This window comes from Gobius niger (genome assembly GCF_951799975.1).
Source record: "Gobius niger genome assembly, chromosome: 20".
Taxonomy (NCBI): domain Eukaryota; kingdom Metazoa; phylum Chordata; class Actinopteri; order Gobiiformes; family Gobiidae; genus Gobius; species Gobius niger.
Window position 1 is genome coordinate 13,141,321 of NC_136871.1, and position 25,423 is coordinate 13,166,743.

At 41.2% G+C, this 25,423-nt stretch overlaps 2 protein-coding genes across 3 annotated transcripts; one reads left to right on the forward strand and one right to left on the reverse strand.

Moving 5' to 3' along the window:
- The first annotated feature begins 214 nt into the window (after positions 1-214).
- Positions 215-10,396, forward strand: LOC306979557 (potassium voltage-gated channel subfamily KQT member 2-like). 2 transcript variants are annotated; one of them, XM_079578551.1, is made up of 19 exons: positions 215-548; positions 862-1,012; positions 1,743-1,833; positions 2,129-2,255; positions 2,438-2,613; positions 3,291-3,416; positions 3,504-3,614; positions 4,127-4,222; positions 4,402-4,493; positions 4,613-4,681; positions 5,140-5,169; positions 5,308-5,387; positions 5,851-6,027; positions 6,761-6,808; positions 7,158-7,266; positions 8,139-8,270; positions 8,356-8,473; positions 9,309-9,484; positions 9,642-10,396. In XM_079578551.1, the coding sequence occupies exons 1-19, from the start codon at positions 413-415 to the stop codon at positions 10,171-10,173; spliced, it is 2,577 nt and encodes an 858-aa protein (XP_079434677.1). In that variant the 5' UTR covers positions 215-412; the 3' UTR covers positions 10,174-10,396. The 2 variants fall into 2 exon arrangements, with proteins under 2 accessions (XP_079434677.1, XP_079434678.1); XM_079578552.1 differs by lacking the exon at positions 6,761-6,808.
- A 2,517-nt stretch (positions 10,397-12,913) lies between these two features.
- cass4 (Cas scaffold protein family member 4) lies at positions 12,914-24,952 on the reverse strand. Its single transcript, XM_079579382.1, has 7 exons — positions 24,568-24,952; positions 17,597-17,974; positions 16,765-16,842; positions 16,564-16,680; positions 14,452-15,690; positions 14,292-14,375; positions 12,914-13,472 (listed from the first exon to the last, which is right to left on the reverse strand). Exons 1-7 carry the CDS (start codon positions 24,568-24,570, stop codon positions 13,059-13,061), a joined length of 2,313 nt encoding a protein of 770 aa, XP_079435508.1. The 5' UTR covers positions 24,571-24,952; the 3' UTR covers positions 12,914-13,058.
- Positions 24,953-25,423: the final 471 nt, after the last annotated feature.

A 25,423-nucleotide genomic window follows, 5' to 3' on the forward strand; every position in this document is an offset into this window, starting at 1 on the left:
TTCCACCCCATCACCGCCCTGTTTCCCACACTGGGGCCTGGATGTACCTACCCCCATCTGTCTCTGTTTTGATTTTTGACTTTCAACGGGCTTTACCTTCGTTTTCTTCCTCCTCGTCCACTGTCCAGCCGCAGCTTTTTACGTGTTCGTTTGATCGTAGGCTCTTGGCTCTTTTTTAAACAACTCATTCTGCTTTTTTTTTTTTTTTTTTATCATCTCCTGTCCCTATTTATTTTCAACCATTCGTATTTCGCACTCATTTCCCGCGTATCGTGTCAATCCCGTGCCCCGCTTTCTCTATGTACCATGTAAAGACGTGTTCGGTTCGCTTCGTCTTTTTCCGCCCGTTTCCGCTCGTCTCTCTCCTCTGTCCTTCTTTCTCCTTTCCTTTCCCGTCCCCGTTACATTTTTAATGATGGTCCAAAAGTCGCGGAACGGCGGCGTCTTTCCCGCACCTCAGACTGACCAGAAGAAGCTCAAAGTGGGGTTCGTGGGCCTGGAGGGGGCCGTGGCGGAGACCAGCAGGGACGGGGCCCTCCTCATCACAGGTACACAGTCTTTTAACAGCCTGCACATGGGACAATGCAAGCCAGTAAAATATTTATTGATATCCATTTATTGAAACATCTGTGGTAATGTGAGCGCTACAGCCATAAAAGCTAATCTATTGGGCGTGGTAGTTTAAATGGTGTACTGGAAGAAAGTATGAGCATGGAATAAAGTTGGCCTCCATCACTTTAAGAAGGCACATGGCGTTATTCATATGAAATTTGAAATAGCCACCTCTGTGCAATGATTAAACTATGATACATCTATAGTTTGATCAATAGACAGCATTTGGAATGTGTTCGTTGTGCACAGGAGTGGAGGAGGGCCCCCGCCGACAGCGCAGCAGTGTTTCTGGTGGGAAGAAGCCTGTGAAACGTAATGCCCTCTACAGACGTCTGCAGAACTTTCTCTACAATGTTTTAGAACGTCCTCGAGGATGGGCCTTCATCTACCATGCATATGTGTAAGTGGGAATATGCACAGACAGGGGATTTCAGTATCCACCACTAATTCCAGCAGGGCATTTCTTGGCCAGACACGGACAAATGAGTGAAGATTATTCGTTTCAATATGGAGTGCAGTTTTAAGACGCTGTTTTCCGTTCTTTATGTCTTATGCGTCGGTCATCTGCAACACAAACATGTCCAGGATAAATGAATTGCACATACCTACTGTATTTGTCTGATGTAAAAGAAAGGACAACAGTAAATTGACTTGTCAAGCTAAATTGAAGACTCATTCTAGATTCCTGTTTTTCTTCTAAAAGTGAGACTTTGTCGCTTACAAAAAGTCCTGTTAGATATTTTTCTGTCTCTACCCGCAGTGTTCCTCTCACTCAGATGAGTCAGTGTGTGAGAGCGAGCACAATATCAGCTGGCAGGTATCACCAGTTTAAGTGATGGCCAACCCTCTGAGGACAGGACTCAAATTCTGCTGCAGCCGGTCTGTCCCCAGAACACTGCGTCAAAAACAGTCTGTAGTGATGTCTTCCTAGCAGAACTGGAGACTTTGTGACACTGGTGTTTAAATATCACAGTAATGACTGCGTGTAGTGCATCAGTAAAGACCTTTTTACCTCAGAGCCTGCATTGTCAGCAGAACAGTGAAGGTCCTGTCCAGGCCAGGCCGGATGAGGCCCGCTGAGCTCTAATTTGATTTTCTGACACTTGTTTTGTGTAATGTGCTGTTGGCAGGTTTGTGCTGGTCTTCTCCTGCCTGGTGCTGTCAGTCTTCTCCACCATCAAAGAGTATGAGAAGAGCTCCGAGGATGCTCTATACATTCTGGTACAACTTACAGGTTTATTCTTTCTATCAGCAATGAATTCATCTATCTATCTGAAGAAAGTATTGTTAGAAGGACGGTTGTGGATAACAAGTGCATTTTCAGATTTCGATTTTGTTCTGCTTTTGATCTTTCTGTATAGTTTGACAGTTATTATACGCAAAAAAAACTGTCATTTGCAAATGAAGCAGCTTGACTCACGGTTCATAAGAATTGGTGATGTGTGCGTCATTGCAGCTGAAATGTGTAGGCAGCGCAGAGCAAATAAGACAAAATGTTTTTATCCATCTTTGACAGGAAGTGGTGACCATTGTGGTGTTTGGAGTGGAGTATATGGTGAGGATCTGGGCTGCCGGATGCTGCTGTCGCTACAGAGGCTGGAGGGGACGACTTAAGTTTGCAAGGAAACCGTTCTGTGTCATCGGTGAGTTCAAAATGTCATTTTATACAAAAAGTATTTTGTGAGTCACATTTAGCCTCAAAATATTCCGATATGTATAGATCATATCTGCTATTCAGGGGTGAAACATATATTTTGTGCCACAAGAGCAGTGTCTCACTGCCAGGATTAAAATATAAATGTACAAAGTATTATTTTTCCCGCAGACATCATGGTGCTGATCGCCTCTGTGTCAGTGCTGGCGGCGGGAACACAGGGGAATGTGTTTGCCACATCAGCCATCCGCTCGCTCAGGTTCCTGCAGATCCTCCGGATGATCAGGATGGACCGGCGCGGAGGCACCTGGAAACTCCTGGGATCTGTGGTATATGCCCATAGCAAGGTCAGCCACCTGAAAAGTCAGCTTCAACCTTACAAACATCTAAACTACTTGATATTACAATTGTTAGTTTCACATTCTTCAAACATGTAAATATTCCCAGTGTGCAGTACGTACAGTTCAGGGAAACTGCCACATTTTGTCACATATTCTAAGAATATGTGGCTGAATGCACTGCAGTGAGAGGATGCTGAACAATGCAGAAGTGTATTTATAGAAGTCAATTCTGAGAGGTGAAAGAGGATCAATACCTCTGATCAATAACAGATCAGGTGACACCCAGGAACAGGAAACTGGTTACTACATACTGTAGGCACTAGCTTAGCTCTGGTCATACGTGAAGGCAAAATGTGGATATACAGTTTTTAGATTTTCAAATGCTAGTTTGTAGAGATATAATATAGCTTGATTGTAGCAGTGTTTGCCCATCAACGGGAGGATCACTTATTTAAGCATTGTTCAACTACACGCTGTTGGTGTGCGTTGGTTCACAGCGACAAATGGAAAATGGAAAAGTTTAAAAGGAGGGAAGATCGAAAAAAAAGGGGTGATGACTCTAAGGTCTTAAATTGATTGATTTATTGTTTTAATATAATTTTCAAACTGCAGAAAAACACTAACATATGTTTGATAAAGCTGTCTCACCTCGACGTTGTACAGTACATTGCTGGTTTGTGCAGGAGCTGATCACAGCGTGGTACATCGGCTTCCTGTGTCTGATCCTGGCCAGTTTCTTGGTCTATCTGGCTGAGAAGGAGGACAACGAGCAGTTTGAGACATATGCTGATGCTCTCTGGTGGGGACTGGTGAGTACAGTACCTCTGTTTATTATTATTACTACTATACCCCTAGCCATTCCCTGTACACTTGTGGTAAACTTGCCTTTGGTTCAGATCACCCTGACAACTATTGGCTACGGCGACAAGTTCCCCATCACATGGAACGGCCGCCTTCTCGCTGCCACCTTCACATTGATTGGAGTGTCTTTCTTTGCCTTGCCTGCTGTGAGTTCACCCATTCACCAACTCTTGCCATTCAAGTCAGATGTATTTATTTATATCATTTCCAGTAAGATTTTATATTTAGGCATTTTAAAAAGCATTGACAAACAAAAGTTAAACATGAACTAATGCAAAACTAATGCAAAACTAATTATGAATAAATGCTTTTATGACTTAATGATAGTGTAAGGTGTATGCCATTTACCTCAAATACCTGACCCTAACATCTTTACAAACACGAGTTAGTCATCAACTAATAATGAAACAATGCTACATAAATATTGCAGTTATATCCAAAACCCGTATTGGATCGGTGCATCCCTAAATATATCAGTTAACTCGTTGCTAACTATTAATAATTAGCCCTTTATTTGCCCATTATAATTAAATTAACTCATTGTAAATGCTGTATAGTATTTATTATTGTTTATCATAACCTTATTTCCCTCTGATTTCCCACTGTTGTCTGGGACTTAGTTTCTATTTTGTGTCACTAACTGAAAGCCTGTCTATAGGGAATTCTTGGCTCTGGCTTTGCCCTGAAAGTGCAGGAGCAGCATCGGCAGAAGCACTTTGAGAAGCGCAGGAATCCGGCTGCTGGACTAGTACAGGTACAAACAACTGTAGAGCCTTCTGAGACCAATCTCTGTCAGTGACGCGAGATCATTTTGCAATCAGGGCATTTTGTTCCTGCCCTTGTTGTAACACCCACATTCAAAAACACGTTCCATGTTAGGCCTTCAGAAGGGACACGTATTTTGAGACACTGATCTTTGATGTTGATATGCAGGCAGCGTGGAGGGTTTACGCCACCAACCTGACCCGAACTGACCTCAACTCCACCTGGGACTACTATGAAAGAACGACTGTCCCGATGTACAGGTATCGTGATGAGGCGCTGTCCCTGTCCTTTCCACCTCACAAGCAATTTATAACCCAGACCAATTCAAGTATCCAGTCCAACAGCTTGAATTAAAATGGCAATGTTTGTCTATATCCAGGTTGATTCCTCCCTTGAACCAGCTGGATCTACTTAGAAATCTGAAGAACAAGTCTGGTCTTTCTTTCAGGTGTGAACCAGTTTTTGTCAGTACATGTATGTGTGTGTGTGTGTGTGTGTGTGTAGTCTTACATTATGGCTTACAAATAGATAGAGTTGTGAGTGAGTGAACAGATAGATATATGAGCTTTGACTGGTGCTTTTTGATCAGTCTGGACAAAGTAGATCTATTAATTTCCATGGAGAAAGTCCTATCCACCATCACTTAGCTAAATGTTCTGTCTTTTAACTCTGGATGTAATATTGTGTGCTTTAGTTACATCCAGGCCTGCAGGTTCACACTCCTCCCCTGAGACAGAACCTAAACCCACTTAATTAATGCTCAAATGGAGAGTGAGACGGGCTTTTATGAAGCGCTGCAGACCGGAAACTTCACAAATCAATGACCACTTCATGTTCAGTAGTGTACAGTACACTACTTTGTTGCCTATTCAATAAAGGCTAAGTCTCATCTGTCTGTGTTTCCAGGAAGGATGCCCAGCCTGAGCCATCTCCCAGGTCACTGTTCACCTCCTTCACATTAAGTAGTCTACTTAAGTGCTGAATTGTGAGATAGTGTAGGATTTGTGTAGGCTCTGTTTAGTGAGGTATTGTGAGCAGAATACTAAGCTGTTTTTTGCTTTTTTTAATCTACAGTCAAAAAGTGAGTTTAAAGGAGAGGGTCTTTTCCTCTCCCCGGAGTTCTGGGAACAAAGGAAAAGGCTCTCCTCAGCATGGTAAGTGTTTTTATGTTTGTCTGTCTGTTTGTTTGTTTATTTTTTGCAATGCCACAAAAATGACTACTTATATCTGTGTACCCATTTATGACACTGCTAAATTAATACATGTTTTCACATTCACCCAACTCAGTCACTGCCTACGGCACATCACAGTTCATGCAAACAAAACATTTGCTTTACCCTGCTGCTTGCTCAATTATATAAAAACTTTTTTTTTCACTATAATGTAAAGCAAAATTTGCTTTATATTATTCAGATTTTATAACTTATACAACATATCAATGAACCTTTGTTGGCACAATGATGTGCAGGCCTGGTAACTATATAGGGAGGTATATTCAATACTTGGTGGTAATGGACCTGAAAATCATGGTTTGTTTTGTGGACCTCTGGGCTCTGCTCAATGTAAAGTCTTGGCAAGGTCTGGTCTTTCAGATAACCTGTTTCATTCTGGTTGTAGTCCTGCCCACAGTGGGCCCAGGAGTTGGTCCTGATGGCCCTGCGGTATGTCCCGTTCTGGATCCCAACCTAGATGACAGTCCTAGTAAAGTCCCCAAGAGCTGGAGCTTTGGGGAGCGTAGTCGGACCCGGCAGGCCTTCAGAATCCGGGGGGCTGCTTCCAGGCAGAACTCAGAAGGTGGGAGGGGCTTATGCCAGCCAATCACAGTTCAGTTTTTGAACTGTTTGCATTAAACATGGGAATCTTTGAGGATCTTACAGAAGAGGAACTATGTTTAATGTAGAAAGCAGACACTGCATGAGTGTTTTGTGGAGGTCATATTTGTTCTGTGTATTATTTCTGTTATTTTTGTTGTGAGCTGTTGTCAGTGTCTCATGTCCCTATTTGTCTCTGTTATGGATAGATCTAAAACAGCCCTAAAGTAGTATTAAAAAGTCTCAGAACTTCAATTGTCAAAACATGAATTTAGACTAATGAAGCAGGTGAAGTGTAGGAGAGCGAAGTAGAGGATGACACACGTGGACAAATTGTTATTTGTTTATTGTCGTCGATAAGGAGTAGGAAAGACTGTTTGAGTAATTGTTACATTGTGTTTTTATGGCCACTGTATAGTACAGTAGATCCTTATTGTATCGGTGTCTCTGCTGTGTTTGGATGTGTCCTGCTTACGGGACCTGATCTTAGTCTCGTCACTTTATCTGTTGCTTGTGTTTTGTGACCCAATTTAAGTTCTTTCTGTTGCTAAAAGGTGTTGCTTTTCTTTTTATCAGCTCAGAAAAGGCTAAAGATATGAATGTGGTCGGGGCAAACCTGATAATATCTAAGGCAATAATCAAATGAGATTAGTTTTTCTGAGCCCTAGCTGTACAAGTCCTGACAGTCCCTTTTTGTCCTCCTCTGCTTCCCATAGTGCTCATAGAGATGCAGGATGAAGAGTTCAGACAGAAGAGCTCGCCAGGTTAGAACACACACATCAACAACAACACACAAAACCAAACCGATTTAGACTGGGCCAGAGGAAGGACAAACTAGTCTCGAGTTTCTTGTCAAACCTCTTACATTGACAGGCTTTGTCAATGTAAAGACTTTGTTCCCTTTTTTCTTTTTTTGTTGTTGGTTTGTTTGTTTGTCTGAATGTATGTTAATGTTACCTTTAATGGAAACATTTCCACAAAGCTACAGATGGACAACATTGATTCACTAAACAATGCTCTGTTTGGTACAACATAATGATCTGTGTCGACCAGCAGGACCACTTACACGCTGTGGCGTTGTGTAGTGATGCCAGTTTTGTGTGTTGTTGGCAGAGGCGAGTCTGCCTGGGGAGGACATGGCAGATGATAATAAAAGCTGTCACTGTGAGTTCGTCCCTCAAGACCTGACGCCGGGGTTAAAGGCCACTATAAGAGCCATTTGGTACATTTTTTTATCTGATTCTCTCATTTTGCACTTAACTGTTTTACTATGTCTTTTTAACCATTACTCTCCATAGTGATGTCTGCTCAGCTGTCATTGGTAGAGCACTGCACATTTTTCTTTTCTTGTGATCACATTTCTGGATGTAAATTTCTTTTTTGTTCACTTTGCTCACTTTATTTCAGCTCATTTAAATCACTTTATTTGTGCTCATTCAGGGCCAAAGGTCTGAGGACTAAGGTCAGCGTGCGCTGTGGCATCCATTTTCTGTTGTTTCACTACTTTCAGTTTTTGGTAAGAGTTTGACATATCTGGCTTGTTTGGTGTTCAGTCTCAGACCCCAGAGGTTACTAAATCAACTGTTGAACAAGACTCTAAAGGCCAGCACAAACCGAGACGCTTTGACTGTTCTGAGACTGAAGTGCTTTCTTGCTTTTTGTTGGCTTTAATAAATGTGTTATTTCATTTTCATGAACAATTCTGCCACTAGTTTGTTATTCATTCATTTCACTTTCATTTTATTCCTGCTTGTTCTGCTTGTAAGGATGGAGGTGTTTCTCAGAGCTCTGTGAAAGATGTAGCCGACGCCTAAAACATCTTATTTTTGTAGCTTTAGAAGTTAATTGAGAAGGTAATGCTACATGTTCAGATTTCACCTATTTTCAGCTGAAGCAGTTCATTAAGAAAGAAATAAAGGTTTGTTTGAAACCTGTCTGTATGCACTGGTTTTGTCAACTGCAACAGAAATCAGGATATTGTATTGGAATCAGCCAGCCATGATAAAGCCAGTGTACCAGGAGGGTATAGAGGGTACAAGTTAATCTAGTCTGAAGAGTTAAAGAATCTGGTGTGACTGCAGTCTGTATCTACAGCATCATGCGCTTCTTGGTTTCCAAGAGAAAGTTTAAAGAGAGTCTACGGCCGTATGATGTGATGGATGTCATCGAGCAGTACTCCGCTGGACACTTGGACATGTTGGCCCGCATCAAGAACCTGCAATGCAGGTATGATTTATGCTAAAACCAACTCCATATTAGGCATCAGGAACCGACGTGGTGCACTCACTTAAGTGTGATGTCTGACATACAGAGTTGACCAAATTGTCGGGCGAGGCACACCCATCACTGATAAGGATCGACCCAAACCAAATGAAGAGATACCGGATGACCCGAGCATGATGGGACGCCTGGGGAAGGTGGAAAAGCAGGTGACACTGCGGCTGTCCTTAGTTTTACATTTTACAATACAGTGCAGTATTTCTCTCATTTCATTTTTCATTTTTTTTATTTATTTCATTCATTTAAAAATGCAACAACAGCATTTAGCATGAATGAAAAGGAGCAGAAATAAGTAAAAAATTATAATGTCTGCCCCTTATCAACACAAAATCATTTACAGTTCCAGTTCATTTAGATGTTACACTGTCTCATGCAGCCGTCTTTTTTTTTCTTTTTCTTTTTCCATGACATCAAAACACAAAATACATAAAGTTGATCTGCTACTCCGCAGTGTCATATTTTTGTAACATTGATAATTTTACATATTTCTTAAACACATCAATGGAATTAGATTTTTTCACTTTACAATCAAGACTGTTCCACAGAGTGACTCCTTTGATTGAGATACATCTTTCCTTTGCTGCCGATTGAAACCTGGGTTTTTGTAAAAAATGTCAGTGTTTTTAGTTGTATGAATAAAGGATTGGTATGGTCTCTGTATCCACTTCCACTGGCGACTCTAATCGCTCTTTTCTGTAACAAAAACATTGGATTAATGTATGTTTTGCAGGCACTTCCCCACACTTTAATGCAATAGGTCAGATATGGAACAATCAATGAGTTATACAACAAAAACAATGCATTCTTATTGAGAGAATCTTTGACTTTATACAGTACAGCTATTATTTGGGATACCTTTACTTTGACATTATCAATATGCGATTTCCATGTCAAGTGTTCATCAATCATGATACCTGGAAACTTAATCTCATGTGCCCTTTCTCTGACAACTTCTTTTGACTGTTTTAATGGTATATGATCCAGGTTCTGTCGATGGAACGGAAGCTAGACTTCCTTGTGAATATCTACATCCAGAAAATGGGGATTCCACAATCTGAGACTGACGCCTACTTCAGATCTAAAGAACCAGACCCGGCCCCACCGTACCACAGCCCTGTGGGCCAGCTGGAGAAGAGCCAGTCTGTGCCCAGGAGTCTCCAGTGAGTATTTGTACTTATTTTACACAGCTGTCCTTTCCATGGAAAAGTACTAATATTTATCAATTACAACAAATACTGTATTTTGAATGTAATAATAGACATAAAATCCAGTCCTTCATTGTGAATAGAGTTTGATTTAGTTCTTGTTGTCTTCCAGGGTAATTCCTGGGGAAAGTGTGTCTTCTTCGCGACATGTTTCAAAAATGGTCCGCTCTAGCAGCTCCACAGCTCAACGCAGTTGCCCAGCTCCCTCGTGCCCACCTTCTACATCCTGGCAACCAATCAGTGCCCACTTACAGCAGGCTCCACCCTCTTGGCCACGCAGCCATGGTAATACTCCCAGTCCTGTGGGTGACTCGCTTGTGCGGCTTCCCCCTCCGCCTGCAACCACAGGGTCTCGAACACATCGTGACCGCAGTGAGAGAGGCGGAGCCAGCGGGGACGAGCACAAACCTGACAGTGAATCATCTGTGTCTATTCCCTCTGTGGATCATGAGGAACTGGAGCGCTCTTTCAGTGGCTTCTCCATATCCCCATCTCGGCCGCGCTGTGCCACAGTCCGGCCCTACATCGCAGAGGCTGAGTCAGACTCGGAGTCCGACCTGTGTCCCACCTCCAGGCCCTCGGAGGGGCGGCGAGTGGACAAGGAGCGACTGACCGAGGGTCTGGACGCGACAAGAACACACTGAACAAGAGAGGGTCTCATCTAATGTAGCAGCAAAAAACATTTCTGGTTGACGCCATCTCTCTGCCTAAAGATAATAACACAACACTTTTAAAGCTTTTACTTCATTTCATTTCTCCATCAACACTCAATGAGATTGTGGGGCTACACAAGACTGTATTTTTAATGTTATTCATTTCTACCATATTCTTCTATTGGAGTGTTGCCTACACACACACACACACACACACGCACAAAAAACCCATTGTGAAACAGTTTAAATCAAGACGTCAGTCTTGCTGTTAAAGGACTATTGATACATTTGCTTTTTTTGGTCTAAACTCATATACTCCTCAGCAGCATATAACCACACTGTCCGGCAGCCCAGTAGTCAGAATGCATCTCCTATCCCAGAGCAGCACTATAATATATATATTTACCTCATATGTAAGACAGGTATAACATGTACTTTTTAAATCGTTGTCGCAAGCCATTATTTCTTTTCTGTAGCGAGCTTCATGATGCCTGCAAATGCAACAACTTTTAGTTCGTACCAGGGGCGTTTAATCAAATTTCATTTAACAGCTGTGGCCTCTGATGACTTTACAGACGGGGAAATATCTGTCTTCTTGAGTTTGCTGGATTTGATACTACTGAGCTTTTCCCCAGTGAGTATGTGCCATAATCTGAAACTAGGAAACAAAGCGAGCTAAGCTTCCAAATGAATGATACAGTAACGTATTTAAACTAAAATATTGCATTTACAAAGGTCTCTATTAAGGCAGAAACAAGATGAGGGTTTTCAAAATTATATTATTAAACATAGACATCTTAAAGCATGTTAGGGCTTATAGAATTAGAGTTATTTAATGCTTAAATTATACAAAGCCGTAATACAGTATAAATGCTAAACTGAATTTTATATACAGTACATATTTCTATTAAAAGTGGGAGCTATCAAAGATACTAAATACTGAATTTATTTTATTTCATTATTTTTTTATATGCAAAGAAATATAAAGTCAAGTGGCCCACATTGTCTCTAATTGATTTTGGGATCAACACACATTCTTAGTGTGCCTTAAAAACGCCATAATTTGAATGTACTATTTTATTATAAGTACAAATCTATACTATACAGTGATCCATTCTGAGCATACACAATCACATTTCACTATTAACTTTGATTGGTTTTTGATTGTAGTTTCAACTTAAGTAATGATCCACTCCAGCAACATTAGAAATGATGAGCGCTATCTGATCAAATGCGCAATTAGGTTTAAACACAACCTTTACACAAAAAATCCCAAGGCTCCTCACTGCCCTGTGAATACTCAGTTCTCCTCTCAAATCAAGCTATAACACAATTTCATCATAAGCAAACACACAAACCCTCTGCTGAGAGAAATCTCTTCATCTGAAACAAGTCTTTGTTTTAATTGTGTAAGAAAAGCCATAGGTTATCAAATAAATGTGATCATTGCATAAACATTAACTGTATTTACTCACATAGCATTTACATTAAAACATAAATTCATATTTACATTTTTGTTGTTGTGGTTTATGTTAAATAAGGTATTTGAATCATCAAGAGAGTTTCTTCAACAGTTTTTTTTTTCTTTTTAATGGCAAAGTTTATAATTATCTGCAGCAAATGTTTTGGAAATTACTGTAGGGCGAGAGTAGCTCAGGTGATAGAGCGGTCATTTTATTACCGGGAGGCTGTGCTTCCCGGTTATAAATTCAGGCAGGTTCATGTAGTTGTGTCCTTGGGAAAGACACTTCACCCTCTCTGGTGTTTGTAGTGCGAGCGAGACGAGTGATTGGTGATGGTCGGTGGGGCCAAACAGGCAGATTGGCAGCCTTTCTTCTGTTTGTCCCAGGACAATTGTACCAATGAGTGTGGGGTGAATGGAAATGACTTTGCAGTGCTTTGAGAAGTTTGTCAAGCTTGAACATAATTAAAATAGAAACTATCCTACGCCCTAGAGTAGCAGAAAATTCATGAGCTCCTTAGCCTATTTACAAAAAAAAAAAAGAAAATAATTAATGTAGATCACATACAATCTGTATCTCTTGGTGAAACCCCTCCTTGTAAAGTCATTCAAAAACAACACATGACAGCAGAGGGCAGCACCACCTCAACAGCCTCAACAGCCATGGAAAACACTCATGAATAGTTGTACTGATAAACCATGGATTATTTTAACGATAAACTGCCTGCTCCCCAGAGTTTAATCCATGCTTTCGTCAGCTCTTATAATCAGATATCTCTGAGTTTTAAAAGTAATTGGAATACCTCTTGAATTGAAAGAGAAAGAGCTTATTTTACTACAGTTTTCCAGCTTTATTTATTGTGGACTGGACAACACAATGTACACAAACACATTTAAAACACCATTCGGAAGCTTTTGTCATTAAAAGCTGGGAATGCATCTGCAGAATGTGGACAGGGCTGAGAGCTGGAGTACTCTGGTGTGTTGCTCTCATCAAATGAAAACCATAAAAGATCAAATACAAAAGTTACAAATAAATAATATATATGGTCAATTACAGATGTGCAAACTATACTGTATTTTTGCCCCAAGTTAAAAAACATAAATTGAATATTATATACATCTCAGTACAAAATAGCAATAAAGGTGGTAAAATCAATCACTGATACTTGTACAAGCCTCATCCCCTGAAATAAAAGGTAATTTACAGTGCAATATCATAATAGGACGGAAATAGCACCTAAATATAATAACATAACACTCATATGGGAACAGGTTCGAGTAACTTGGCTAAATCAATAGAAAAACTGTCAAATTCAGTATGCATAGTTGCCATGCTATTGCCATCCTACTTATTACTGTGAGGTAAAGACCAAATATAAACTGGAGGCTGTGGCTTGATATGCAGTTACACTCAGAGGTCCATTGATAGGCGAAAGTGCTGTGCTCGTTGGGCCAGCTCTTTGGCGAACTCCACGGCCTCGTGCACTGCCTGCCGGTCGGGAAAGTGCAGCGCCGCCTTCTTAGTGGCCACAGCCAGCTGCTTGAGGAGCGCACACAGGTGACTGCTCTTACACAAGAGGCTCTGGCGGCACTCTCCACGCTGGGCCTCTTTGTACAACGTGTCCACCAACCTCTGTCCCACCATAATCACAAGCTTGCTCTGAGAGATGAACTTCTCAGGGGGCTGTCCGTCCCTGAGGCTGCTCACAAAGCCTCCAATGGCCTTCTGCAGAGCCCCGAAGTACAGTCTGCCGTGCTCTGAGAGGGAGGCAGGTCGCTCCTCTGTCCCGCCGGGAGACTCGGGCAAAGTGGATTTCTTGTCCCTCTATGAAAAAAATGTATTAAATGTAGTTTGATTTGTGTGACATTGTTACAAAACAGTGATAGCAAATACATTCAGTTGAAGGAGAAGAAGAAGAAGAAGAAGAAGAAGAAGAAGAAGAAGAAGAAGATTTCATGTGGAAATCGTGATATTTACAAAGAAAATTCCAAGAAAATGGCATGAAAATACAGAAAAACTAACAACAAGAACAAGGTTAAAGATTTACTCATAGTGGAAAAAGTGACAATTATTTTTACTCAAGTAAACAATACTATTGTATAATAGTATAGTATAGATACTTCATTATAATGTTACTCAAGTAAAAAGTCCTGTATGATCAAACTACTCCAAGAAGTACAATTTCTTCCAAAAGTTACTCAAGTACATGTACTTGAGTAAATATGATTGAGTACTATCCACCTCTGAACAGGAATTAAATAAACTTAAAAGTGCAACATTGGTGCTATTGACCTCCACCTTCACTATGCATGGAGTTGAGAGTATTGGCGCATCAATTATTTTTAAAGAACTTTAAGTAATAAAAAACACTAGACAAAGTGCTCAGTCAATGATAGAATTAGTAATTGGGGGAAAGGTGCTATTTGGTGTTTGGGGAACAAAGACTCAAAAGAAAAACAAAAAACCAAGGCACTCCTCCACATTATAATTCTCTATTTACATTTAAAAAGCCTTCATTTTGCTGAGCTGATCAGTGTTAAATCTTTAAAACATAATGCTGGTGTCTTCCACGCATATCGGCACCAGACAAGCCTTTGTCAAGGAATATAATAAATAATAAATAAAGTCTTTCTTGACACTCACCAGTACATTTCGAGAAGACACTGCAGCATTGTCCTTTGGATCTTTTAGCACCTCCTTTTGGTGATTTTCAAAATCATTCTTTGTCTAAAAAGGAAAGCACAATTAGTGTTATTAAAATCATATTAAAAACTTAAGTTTAGAATATGCAGCATCAAATCACCTGCAGCTCAACATAGTCATCCTCTGCCACCACCACTTCTTCACTGGCCTCTGAAGGCTTGTGTGGATTTGATGTGCCAGCGTCTACGAGCTCTGGCTCTTTCTGTGGTGGCTTAAACAGGAGTTTCCCATTGGCGTTGATCATGGATACAAGCCTCTTCACGTCTTCAGGAATAGTCCGTGCCACCATCACAAATCTCTCCAGCTGGTCCGGCGTTTGCGCCTGCGCATCTTGACTCAGCAGATCCAGAGTCCAGCCCGCTGCATTTAGAGCACTCACTGTCTGCTGTAGGATGACTCCTGAGTCCTCCACAGTGCACAGCTGTTTGTAGAGTCTGGTCTGCAGGTTGCAATCCGTTAGTCGCCGGGCATTGCCTTTAATGTCCATAGCAAAGTTGAGAAACCTGCTCAACGAGGTGGCAACTTCTCTGGCAGCGTCCCTAATCTCCTCTAAGTGCTTCTCCATGTGGTTTTTGCTCCTCCAGCCACTGCTGACAAATTCCATGATCCGGGGCACAGCTTTGCAGACGCCGTCCTGAAGATCCAAGAGTCTTCGACAGACCTCGTCCTGCCGTAGAAGAACTTCCCTCAGAGGGTCCGGGGACGACGATGACAGAGGTAAAGAGTCGCAGGAGCTGCTGGAGGAGCTAGATGCTGTGCTGATCCTCTGATTTGGGCTTGACATTTCCAAACTTTGATTTTGACCATTCTCCTCAAGTGACATCAACGCTTGACTCGCTGGACTCTTGCGGAACGATGGACAGTTCTTCCGTCGATATAATGATATCGATACTTTTGCAGCTTCAGGTGGTTCAACCCTACATTCAAGCGGGATATGATCATCTGACGGAAGATCATACACTGATTCCTCCTCAGCAATGTCTTTCCTTGGCGGAAGTGGAACTCTTGGTGGCAAAGTGGGTGGGCTATCGAGGGATCTGGACTTTGGAATATTGTTCAGTAAAGGGGATTTTGGGGCTCTGTGGACAGGATGGCCCCGTGCTGGAATGGTGTCATAGAGCTCCTGCTGGCACATAAGTCTCGGTGGAGAATTCTCTGGAAAAATTTGCGGAGGACTTTGTTTTTCAGGACTCACAGGGACATCGTAGATCCACTCAGGCTTTCGGAGAATAGGCAGTGTGCTGTAGTTGCTGATGGTTGTCTTTTGGGTTTCTGTGGCAGAGGGGATGGGGAAGTCATAGTTGGGGTCCGGTGCTGAAGAGGGTGGGATGTCATAAATCTGTGAGATAACAAGATGTTCAACTTAGTGCATGAAATTAGTGAGTTATTTAGATGGTGGTATTGTTCTTGTTCTTTGGGCTTTTGATATATAGTGAAGGCCACAGAAGCTCGATTTCTGATAAAACGCATATCCACATCACATACGTATTTTAGAACTGTTAAGGTTAAGGTTACTTTATAATCCCCGGGAAATTCATTCTCTGCATTTGACCCATCCTCAATGCCGCTGGGCCAGGGCGACCTGTAGGAGCAGTGAGCTGCCAGCGTGGGCCGGTGCTCGGGGACCCATTTCCATAATGTGGAGCCAGGCTAATAGTCAGAAACACCTAGTCAGAGCATTAACCTACTCTACATGTTTTTAGTGGTAGGGGAAACCGGAGCACCCCGAGGAAACCTACGCAGACACGGGGAGAACACACAAGCTCCACACAGAAAGGCCCCGTCCAGGTGGGAATTGAACCCGGGACTATCTAGCTGTGAAGCACGAGCGCTAACCGCTGTACTGCTGTGCCGCCCATTGTGGCTGTCTTTACTCACGAATGGCAAGTTTTACTCGACTTTGGGTCTGTTTTGTCTTGACAAACAATTTTCACTTCCATTTGGTTTTTCCCTTTTTGAAATGCTAATGGAACTTCCTCTAGATTTCTTTCAACCCTCAGTATTCAAGAAATATTCAAAACAAATAAATACCATTCTGGATTTACCAACAAATTTACTGAATGGCCAAAGTGCCACCTCTTAAGCAACACTTTATATGTTAATATATTTCATGATAGATCTTTATTATAGGTTTAGCCAATTTATGAAATCTACTGACTGTAAACAGGATAATCATAAGCCAATTTTGAACTTTTGTAAATCATATACTTACACAAGAGCCTTTTGATTGTTCACATAGAAACCCAGGGGGTGAATCAAATCTTTTTTGAAGTTCGGAAATTGGAACAAGGGAATGCTTTCGATATGATGCTCTTGGAGTAGTTGATACCTACAGATAGAGAATGAACAGTTCAGTCATAATGTTAGTAATAAGTATTTAGACCATGTGGCCTCAAACTTTACAGAGGCTTACTGGGAAGAGGGACGCTCGTCTTCCTTGGTTTGGAACATCGTAAAGCTCCCCGCTTGGACTGGAGGCCAAGTTGAAAGGCTACAAACAAAAATACGGGTTATAATCTTTTGAACCAGGAGAATATCCACTCCTTTGATCATAGCATTATTTACTCCTCCGACCTGTGCCTGAGACATTTACAGGGACAGCGTTCTTTCTGAAGCTTGCTGGTACCCCCGGAGGACCCTACACGCTTTGCCAATTAACACAGGCTGTATAAGCGAAACCATGCTACTGGAATCCAAGGGTACCTGATAATGGGGAAAGGCAACTACAGAAGGAGATGGCCCCCTGTTGAGCAGCAGAGGAAATGGTGCAGATGGGAGAATATTCTAGCTTACTTTGTGTGACAGGCCTCTCTGCACACACTACTGTACTCCTGAGGTGGGTTGCTGGGTGCAGTAAAAAGCGTCTGAAGTTTGTGTCTGTGTGCGTTTTAAAGGCTCGTAAAGCTCCCGTGCTGCATGCCTGTCCCGCTTGCGGAGGAACCCGGTCACATCTGTAAGTGCTTTGACAGCGGGGGGCCACTGCACTGCATTTCTGTACCTCTGAAATGGCGTACCTCGCTAATCACACGAATTAACACTCTCCACAAACTAATCTGTGGGTTCCTATCTACACTACAGGTTTTTCACCCTTCACATTGTCAGTTCACGGTGTGTGCTGTGAGTGATTTCTGTTAGAAGAAGCAAATCACAGACAAGCACCGAAGACATGAAAATGTGTTGTTGTTATGACCTTGCCTGTATTAAGACAGACATTTTGTGAGCTATTTCATTTCCAAAAACCTCACCTTGTTGCCTTCTTGATCTCCGGAAACCTGTTGACGTGCTGACAGCCCGGGAGTCCTCGTCACGGACATGGGGGTGGATGGGACCTTGTAGAGCAGCTCCGTCCTCTCACACACTGCACTGTTGGACCTGCCTACACTGGGGATCTGGTAGATGTCCTGTTTGGGGCTGAGGGCGGCACTGGGACCCGCCGTGGTCTGAGACAGGAGGCGCAGGCGGTTTGCAGGGGCCAGGCCTTGCCGTCCGTACAGCGAGCACGTCCACCAACCACTGGTCCCAGCCACATTCTGCTCCATCACCGTGAGGATGTCCCCCTTCCTGAACGCCAGCTCGTCGGGACACTCAGCTGTGTTGTCGTACAGGGCTTTGGCCAAAGTCATCTACAGTGACAAAAGTATCACAATCAAAACCTCAAATTTAGAGACAGAATCAAGAATCAACCATCATGATTCAAACGAGAACTATTTATAGGACTGTATTGTGGATTCTATGAAAGAACCAACCCAGACCCAATTCCAGGACGTGACAGTCACTGACCAAAGAAAACACATCATTTCTTTTGCATTAGATGAACAGCCTTTTACTGACATGCGGTTATTGTGAATTCGAGAATACTGGCGCGTGTGACGATGGAGTCGTGTTTTGAGTTCTGTGGTTGTGGCTGTTCAGGATAGATGCGCATTCATCTCTTCACACCACCAGTGCTCACTTCCTGAACGCCATGACATTTCCACTGTGGCTTTATCTTTCTCCTTTAGCTCATATTCTCATAATGTTCACTGTCACTTTTTCATAACAGTAGGCTTGTGCCAATTATTACCGCCTTGATACATGACAATGAAAACACCTGTGAATACCCATGAGTCTGTTTTGAGTCATTTATGGCCACTGTCAATAAAGACATGTTAATGTATAAACTGTGGTGAGGATTGGCTAATTAGAACTACTGTATTGTGCAGCTTGTGTGGTTGACACTCATGTTGGCATTTGGTTAGATTATTAGACAATTAGCTTTATGGTAAGCTTAATATGAGTTTAAATAGTTTGAATAGTAATATGAAATCCCCACAACCTTGTATTAAATGCTGCACTTCTGCAGTTTAGTTGACGCTCTGTCTTACCCTTTTGAGAGGCTCCAGGAACCAAAGAAATATGAAGTTGTTGAGTGCTTCCTGACACATTAACTCATGTTTTGGATGAAAGTCCAGTCATTTGAAATGCACTCTATCAGTACTGCAGCAGTAAACAAGTATCCATGGCCTCAGCTGATGGGGAGTGTTTGAGTGTATTTATGTAACAAAGGGCCCATTGACCATCAGAGGGCCACACGCTCTGCACCTGTCATGGTGCAGAGCGTGTGCTACAACACACACTCCCTGACTAATCCTGGACTCTTGCACCCACAGACTCAGATCTCCCACACCAGAACTGCTCAGGATGAAAAACTGCACTTGATGACACTTCACGTCTGTTGCAGACCATAGTTGAGACACGTGGGCCCACTCTTTGCTGTGATATGAAGAGTGGATTCCTGCACACGCCTGCTTGTGCAGACAGCTGCCTCAGTGCTTTGACTGCACAGCTGTGTCCTCAGCACATGTAGACCTACTTTTCAGAGAAGACAATACCAAGACTGGGCATTTAAATGGCGCTTTACTTGCTTTGTCTTTGTGACAGTTTGTCAATATAAACCTCAAAAACAAGCCATTATTAATAACTTGAAATTGATTTTTGGTTTACAGAAGTCAGCCAAGACACTTTAGCTTGAAAAGTCATCTGCAATTCAGGTGTCAGGTTTGGTCAGGTAAAAGAGGTGATGTGGCTTCTATCAGGGGCTTATTTAAATCTGTCTATGGCCAAATGCTTGTTGTCAGTCTGTGGACTTCAGCAAGACCAACTCTGACCTTTAAGAGCCCAAGTCTGACCCTAAGATGGGGTCAAACCCCCACTGACAGGACCACACGGTCCTCCCTAAACAAGGATGAGTTTCCCAGGCCTTCAGTGCAACAAACTGAACACTGAGGTGCTGTTTTTTATATTCAGACAGGAAATCAGTCAGTTAAGAGGACAGATTCAACATTCACACAGTGCGGAGCAGTTCATACTTAGACAGTAGGATATTAAAACATAACAACTCTGTAAATATTTAACATATATAAGTATATAAACAGAACTAGAAAAAACAAAAACAAAGCCTTCTTAGTTTACAATGTTAATAATGACCTCTGTAAAAGAGGAAATGAATAAAGAAGCATAATAAAACTCAAATCAGGAGATCAAATGCGTAACAATTTAACTGAGCAGAAGACCAGTAAACACAACACATCCACCGCATTTTAGTGTCCATAATTTGTACTTTATGAATTTTATTAAACGTAGTGAAGCTGAAATATCAAATAATTCCTGGACAACTGAGAGCTTTCACAAACATGCACAAAACTATTATCTTTGCTCCATGGGAAACGCTGACCAAAAACAAAGACAAGGGGAGAGACTTGGTGGCAGTGACACTGACTTCACCAGAGCCCTGCAGGCATTTCCTGTCTGCATTGGATGAGAACTATGTCACAATCTGCAGAGCAACAGTCGGACAAAGGGGATCGAGGAACAACTCACTAATGCCAGACGAGAGATGGAACTTATGAGTAAAGACAATGTTGACGTAGCTGATGTTTTAATTCTCAGGACAGAAGGGTCTCATGAACTAGTGTGCATGAAGTCCAGTCCACTTCATGCCTAAACTAGTAACTCTTCAGACCTACTCATGAATATTGTCAAGCATAATGAATAAGAAAGTAAAGGTAGGCGTTGTGGGAGACTATTCAACCAGCAGTGACCTATGTGCGCATTACCTAACCACCATGCTCTCGACTCTTAATGCTTCATGGCTCAGTGCATGTAGACAGATTTCCTGGGTTAACCACACTCACACACACTGTGGGCTCCAAGTCCAGGCTTTCTTTTCAACCGTGGTTCCTCTGCTTCACAGTCAACATCTGCTCACTGACCACAGACTATTACTGCTATTGTTGCTGTGATGGTGCAAAGGATTTGCAGAGTGCCACTGGGAAATTTTATATTTACTTTATGCAGGACGGCACAACTAATTCCAAATACAATACAATATCTATAACATAATATTCTGTCTTATTCTGCTCCTGGGACTTGTGCAATCACTATAAAGCCACAAAAAAATTAAAAGTATCATCCAGCCCAACTCCATGCAACCAGTGTCACCCTATCTGAATGTAATAAAGTCCCGATCAAAAGTTTAAAACCAGTTGAAAAATGGCAAAAATTCCCATTTTGCATAGATTTTTTGCATGGATCTTAATGGGACTATACAGAGTTTAAAATGTAATTTTGTTTTCCTCCCCCCACATATCCCAGCAATGTCCTACTGTGTAGAATGAGCTCAGACCTATTCACCACAACTGCCTCTTAAATCCTGCACTGTCGCTCAAAAACATGAATTGCCGTCATGCACGAGCTTAATATAGAAGGTGCAGCTACATGTATGACCTGAGGTGGCAGTAGTGAGTATACAATGGCCAACTTGCATCTAGCCACTTTAAGGTTCAAAGCAGAACTTTAGTATGCAACAAGAAAAAATGGACCACATGTCTTTAAAAGGCCAAATCTGTGCAAAAATGTGCTTTTATTTTCTGTCAGGTATTCACACTGTCATGATGTCTTGGTCTTGATGGCAATGGCAAAACAAAAAAAATCACGTTTTGGTTGGGTTGTTGAGCTGCATAAGCCTCTCGCAGCCATTGTTGCTGAGGTGGGACGCAGCAAGACAGTCATTTTGAATGTCTTAAAAGATCCTGAGAACAAAACAGTCAAGTGGAAGACCCAAAGATCCGATGGGCTGTCTGAGTATACAGAGTTAAAAAATAGTACTTTCCTCCCCCTACATGTTCCAGCCATGTCCTAATGTGTAAAATGAGCTCAAAACTATTCACCACAACTGCCTCTAAAATCCTGCACTCAAAAATGTCACTCAAAAAGGTGTTAATTCCGGTCCCAAGTGCCGTCATGCACAAGCTTAATATAGAAGCTGCAGCTACGTGTAAGACCTGAGGTGGCAGTAGTGAGTATAAAATGACCAACTTGCATCTAGTCTCTTCAAGGCCATTACTGGGGCCCTAATGTTCAATATGCAACTGTTGCATTCTGAAGTTCTACCATGCAAAATGTGAAGCGTTGCGTTTTTCGACTAGTCGTGAAAACTTTTGATCAGAACTGTAGATCAGTGGGTCTCAAACGGCGGTATATGAACCAGACTTTAAATGGAGATCATTTTGTTTATGCTTTAGTAATGCATTTAAGTTCGGTAATTATCTGGTTTGAGCATGATGGGCATCCAGATTAGACATACATTTATAGCCCGGTTTAGTCCTGATTTGATCCTGAAAGACCTGGTGGAACTTGGACGCACAAATATATAAAGTGGTGTGAAAAGTTTTAAAGTTTGCAGTAGACTAATACAACAAATCTTCAAGTTGTGATTTTTAGACATTTTACAAAGCTCATTTATCAGACCAGACAATCATCTCATCCTCATGTGTGACTTCTAAAAAAAGCTTTTTGCCCAAAAATGGAAATTGTGCTAAAATAAAAGAATTACGTAGCGGAAGTGAGATCGCCAGTCATCATGATTTCTAAAGCTTTTTCAAGAATTAAAAGTCGTGCTCATGTGCAATGTGCTTCTCATGAGAAACTGTCAGATGAGGCATTTCCTCCCCGTGATGGCTCATCTCCCTTAAATAGCCTTCGTGATGAAGCAGGGCATTTTGCAACCCTGTCTCAAAACAAACTGAAGCTGCAAGACATACTCAGAAATGTGTCTTGGAGCAATTGACTGGATTCGTACGTACTTGTAGTAAATTTTAATGGACTAACAGTTGCTGCTAATTTCACTGCAAAAAGTAATATCTTGATCAATTAGAATATATGAGTAATGTGAGTCATTTTGACTTGTGAAGTAGAAAAATCTGCCAATGGAATGAATAGTTTTGCACTTAAAATAAAACAAACAAACAATCAAGTAAAATGAAACTTATGGTCTATGGATGGATGGATGGATTTTAAGCACAATAAGATATTTTTTCTGGCTTTATGTGCAAAAATACTTCACATACTACAGATTATCTTACTTACCTACTAAAATCAAGGGCAAATATACTTATTTCAAGCTAAACTTACTTTTTGGATTACTTTTTGTAGTGTTGGAAATCTTTAGCTTAATTAGCCATAAGAACAACAGATTCGTCTTTCTTCATAAAGTTTTTAAATCTTTTTAACATTTCGCCTTAAGAGCTTGACTGTCAGGATGGTCTGCTGTAAAAGCAGCTTTATTAAACGCCTTTTGCCCTGTTTATAGACCGCTATTGTTAAAAGAAATATATACATTCAACAATCTTGGGTATCGCTTTAGATTAAGGTGTGCTCATTAAGTATTAATAAGTTAATAAGTTAAAATGAGTGATCATTTTAGGGTAAGGGTTAAAGTTAGAGTTAGAGTTGGCGATGAATAAGCAGATTATTAATGGCCTATTAGTAGGTAAACAGATAAAAGTATAATAAGCAGTGTGTTAATACTTTACAAGCATATTATTAATGCTTGTTACTACCTTATTAAGACTTAGTGAGCACATCTTAATATAAAGTATTATCTATTTATCATTATATTTTGAACCGCCATCATGAAACTAAATTTCATTCACGTTTTGTCCCCTTTTCTGTTAGTCCTGGTTTTCAAACGTGGTTCAGAACAGATCCAAACAATGTCACAGACTAGTGTTTCCCAACTAGGGGTGCAGGGACCAAGCACTAGCACAAGATGAAAAAAAGGGGGAAACTGGACGTCATTTTGACAGGAAAATAAAGGAAGCTATATTTTTGCAGTAAAGTGTGTAGTTTCGATCTATTTTGAACACAGCACTGTCTTAGTACTTACAAACAGTCTGTCTAAATAAACTGCAACACCCTTGAGTTCGGGGGGTACACGTACACGGACAACAACTGAAAGGTCCAAGGGATCTGCGAGACAAAAATAAAATGTTTGGGAACCACCACTGCCGTATCTCATAGGCAAATGTGTCCTAATGAGCAGCAGAGAATGTTTGGTCCACGGCGTTAATGGCATGAGCAGCTTATTTTCTAAAGAGCGGTGTTAATGAGGCTCGTAAAGTTCTGGTCCAGATCAGGGCTCTCCAGTTACAGCCCACAGTTAGTGCCGCTCACTGGGCTGTGCAGGGAGGACCAGAGCTGACAATGCAAATTACAAGGGAAAGTCTAGCAGGTGGTCCACACAGGCAAACTCTAAGAGACAAACTAAATGTAACACACGTGCTTTGTTTTGCCTTTATAGCCAAGATTTGATTAAGAGAAAACTACTATTGCAGAAATGGCAACATACTTTGTTGTTTTCTTATAACAGAATAATTCATCTTAAGTGTCCCATAACACTCATAATTGCCTTCATTTGGATATACTGTACATGAGGTGCTGATGAGAGTCTGCTTACAACATGATTATGCACACATGCATTACTCATAACTTGCTAACTTTTAGCAAGGCTTAATGCAGTCTTTAACAGATCAATCTCAAATCAAAAAACTTTAAAAAATATATCAGGATGTGAATGCTGCTGACCCTAAACAAGCATTGACCCATATTTTCACTGAAAACCATTGAGCTGATGTGCAAAAGGCATTTTCAGCAGTACTTTGAAGCAGACACCCACATTTGACTTTTCCCCCAATAGTAGGGTACTGCATTAGATATGTCAAGTACCTAGATATACAAACAAAAACACACACCACATACCAACAAATTCATGTCATTCTTTTCAAAATCAAATGTAAAAACATGCAGGGTGTCTTCAGACTACGAATTAAAATGACTCAACTTCTTGAAGGAAGTGTGTACACATAACAGTTGATTTCCCTGAATATGCACAACTCACCATGTTTGCAGCTGCACTCACAGACTTGAAGTTATATCCCTTGAAATGTGTCTCCTACATAACCATCTCAGCTCAAGAGCACGGTCCACTGAAGACACTGGTTCAGAAGGTCTGTCACAAAACACAGAAGGGGGTTTAACGCTGGGGGCGGGACCATAATACACAGTGCTCTACTCCGATTGGCTGAAATGATCCCTTTTCATTGGAAAGCACTGCCCACTCGCTCACCACCAGCGCAACTCCTCCACCAGGCCACTAGTGCGTCTTCCATCACTTCACAAAGCAGAAGTCATTCTACCAAATAATCATAGGGGCTTTTGAGTTCTTATGACACTTCCTCTTCTTTGAACAGAGCCATCTTATATGAATGAATTTGGTTTAAAGGGACAGTACAGGCCAAACTATATTTTTTTCAATCTTCAGGTTTTGAGCTAAATCTCTTAACATATAAACTTTCACCTGGAAACAAAGAAAGTTGCTAATCTTCACTAATTCACTAATAGTACAACAGTAGCACAGCCAACTTCAAACTTTCCAGTCCATTTTTTTTAGAGGGATGTTTTAATATCTAATGCCAAGCCTGATGTATTGAGTTTTGAATGTCAAAAAACAAGGCATAATTTCAATGTCTGATTATTCAACCAAAACAGCTTATTTCAAAACTAAACAAGATATCCAAAATCCCCTCCGAAAAATCTTTGTAACTAATTTGTCAACGAAATAAAACCATGAATTGAAACCTCGATCTATTATTCAGATTTCATTGCCAAAAATATAGGACATTTTGGGCATTTCTAGGCATAAAAGGCCATATATTTAAATAAAACTACAGAAAAATTGCAATACATTTTTTTTT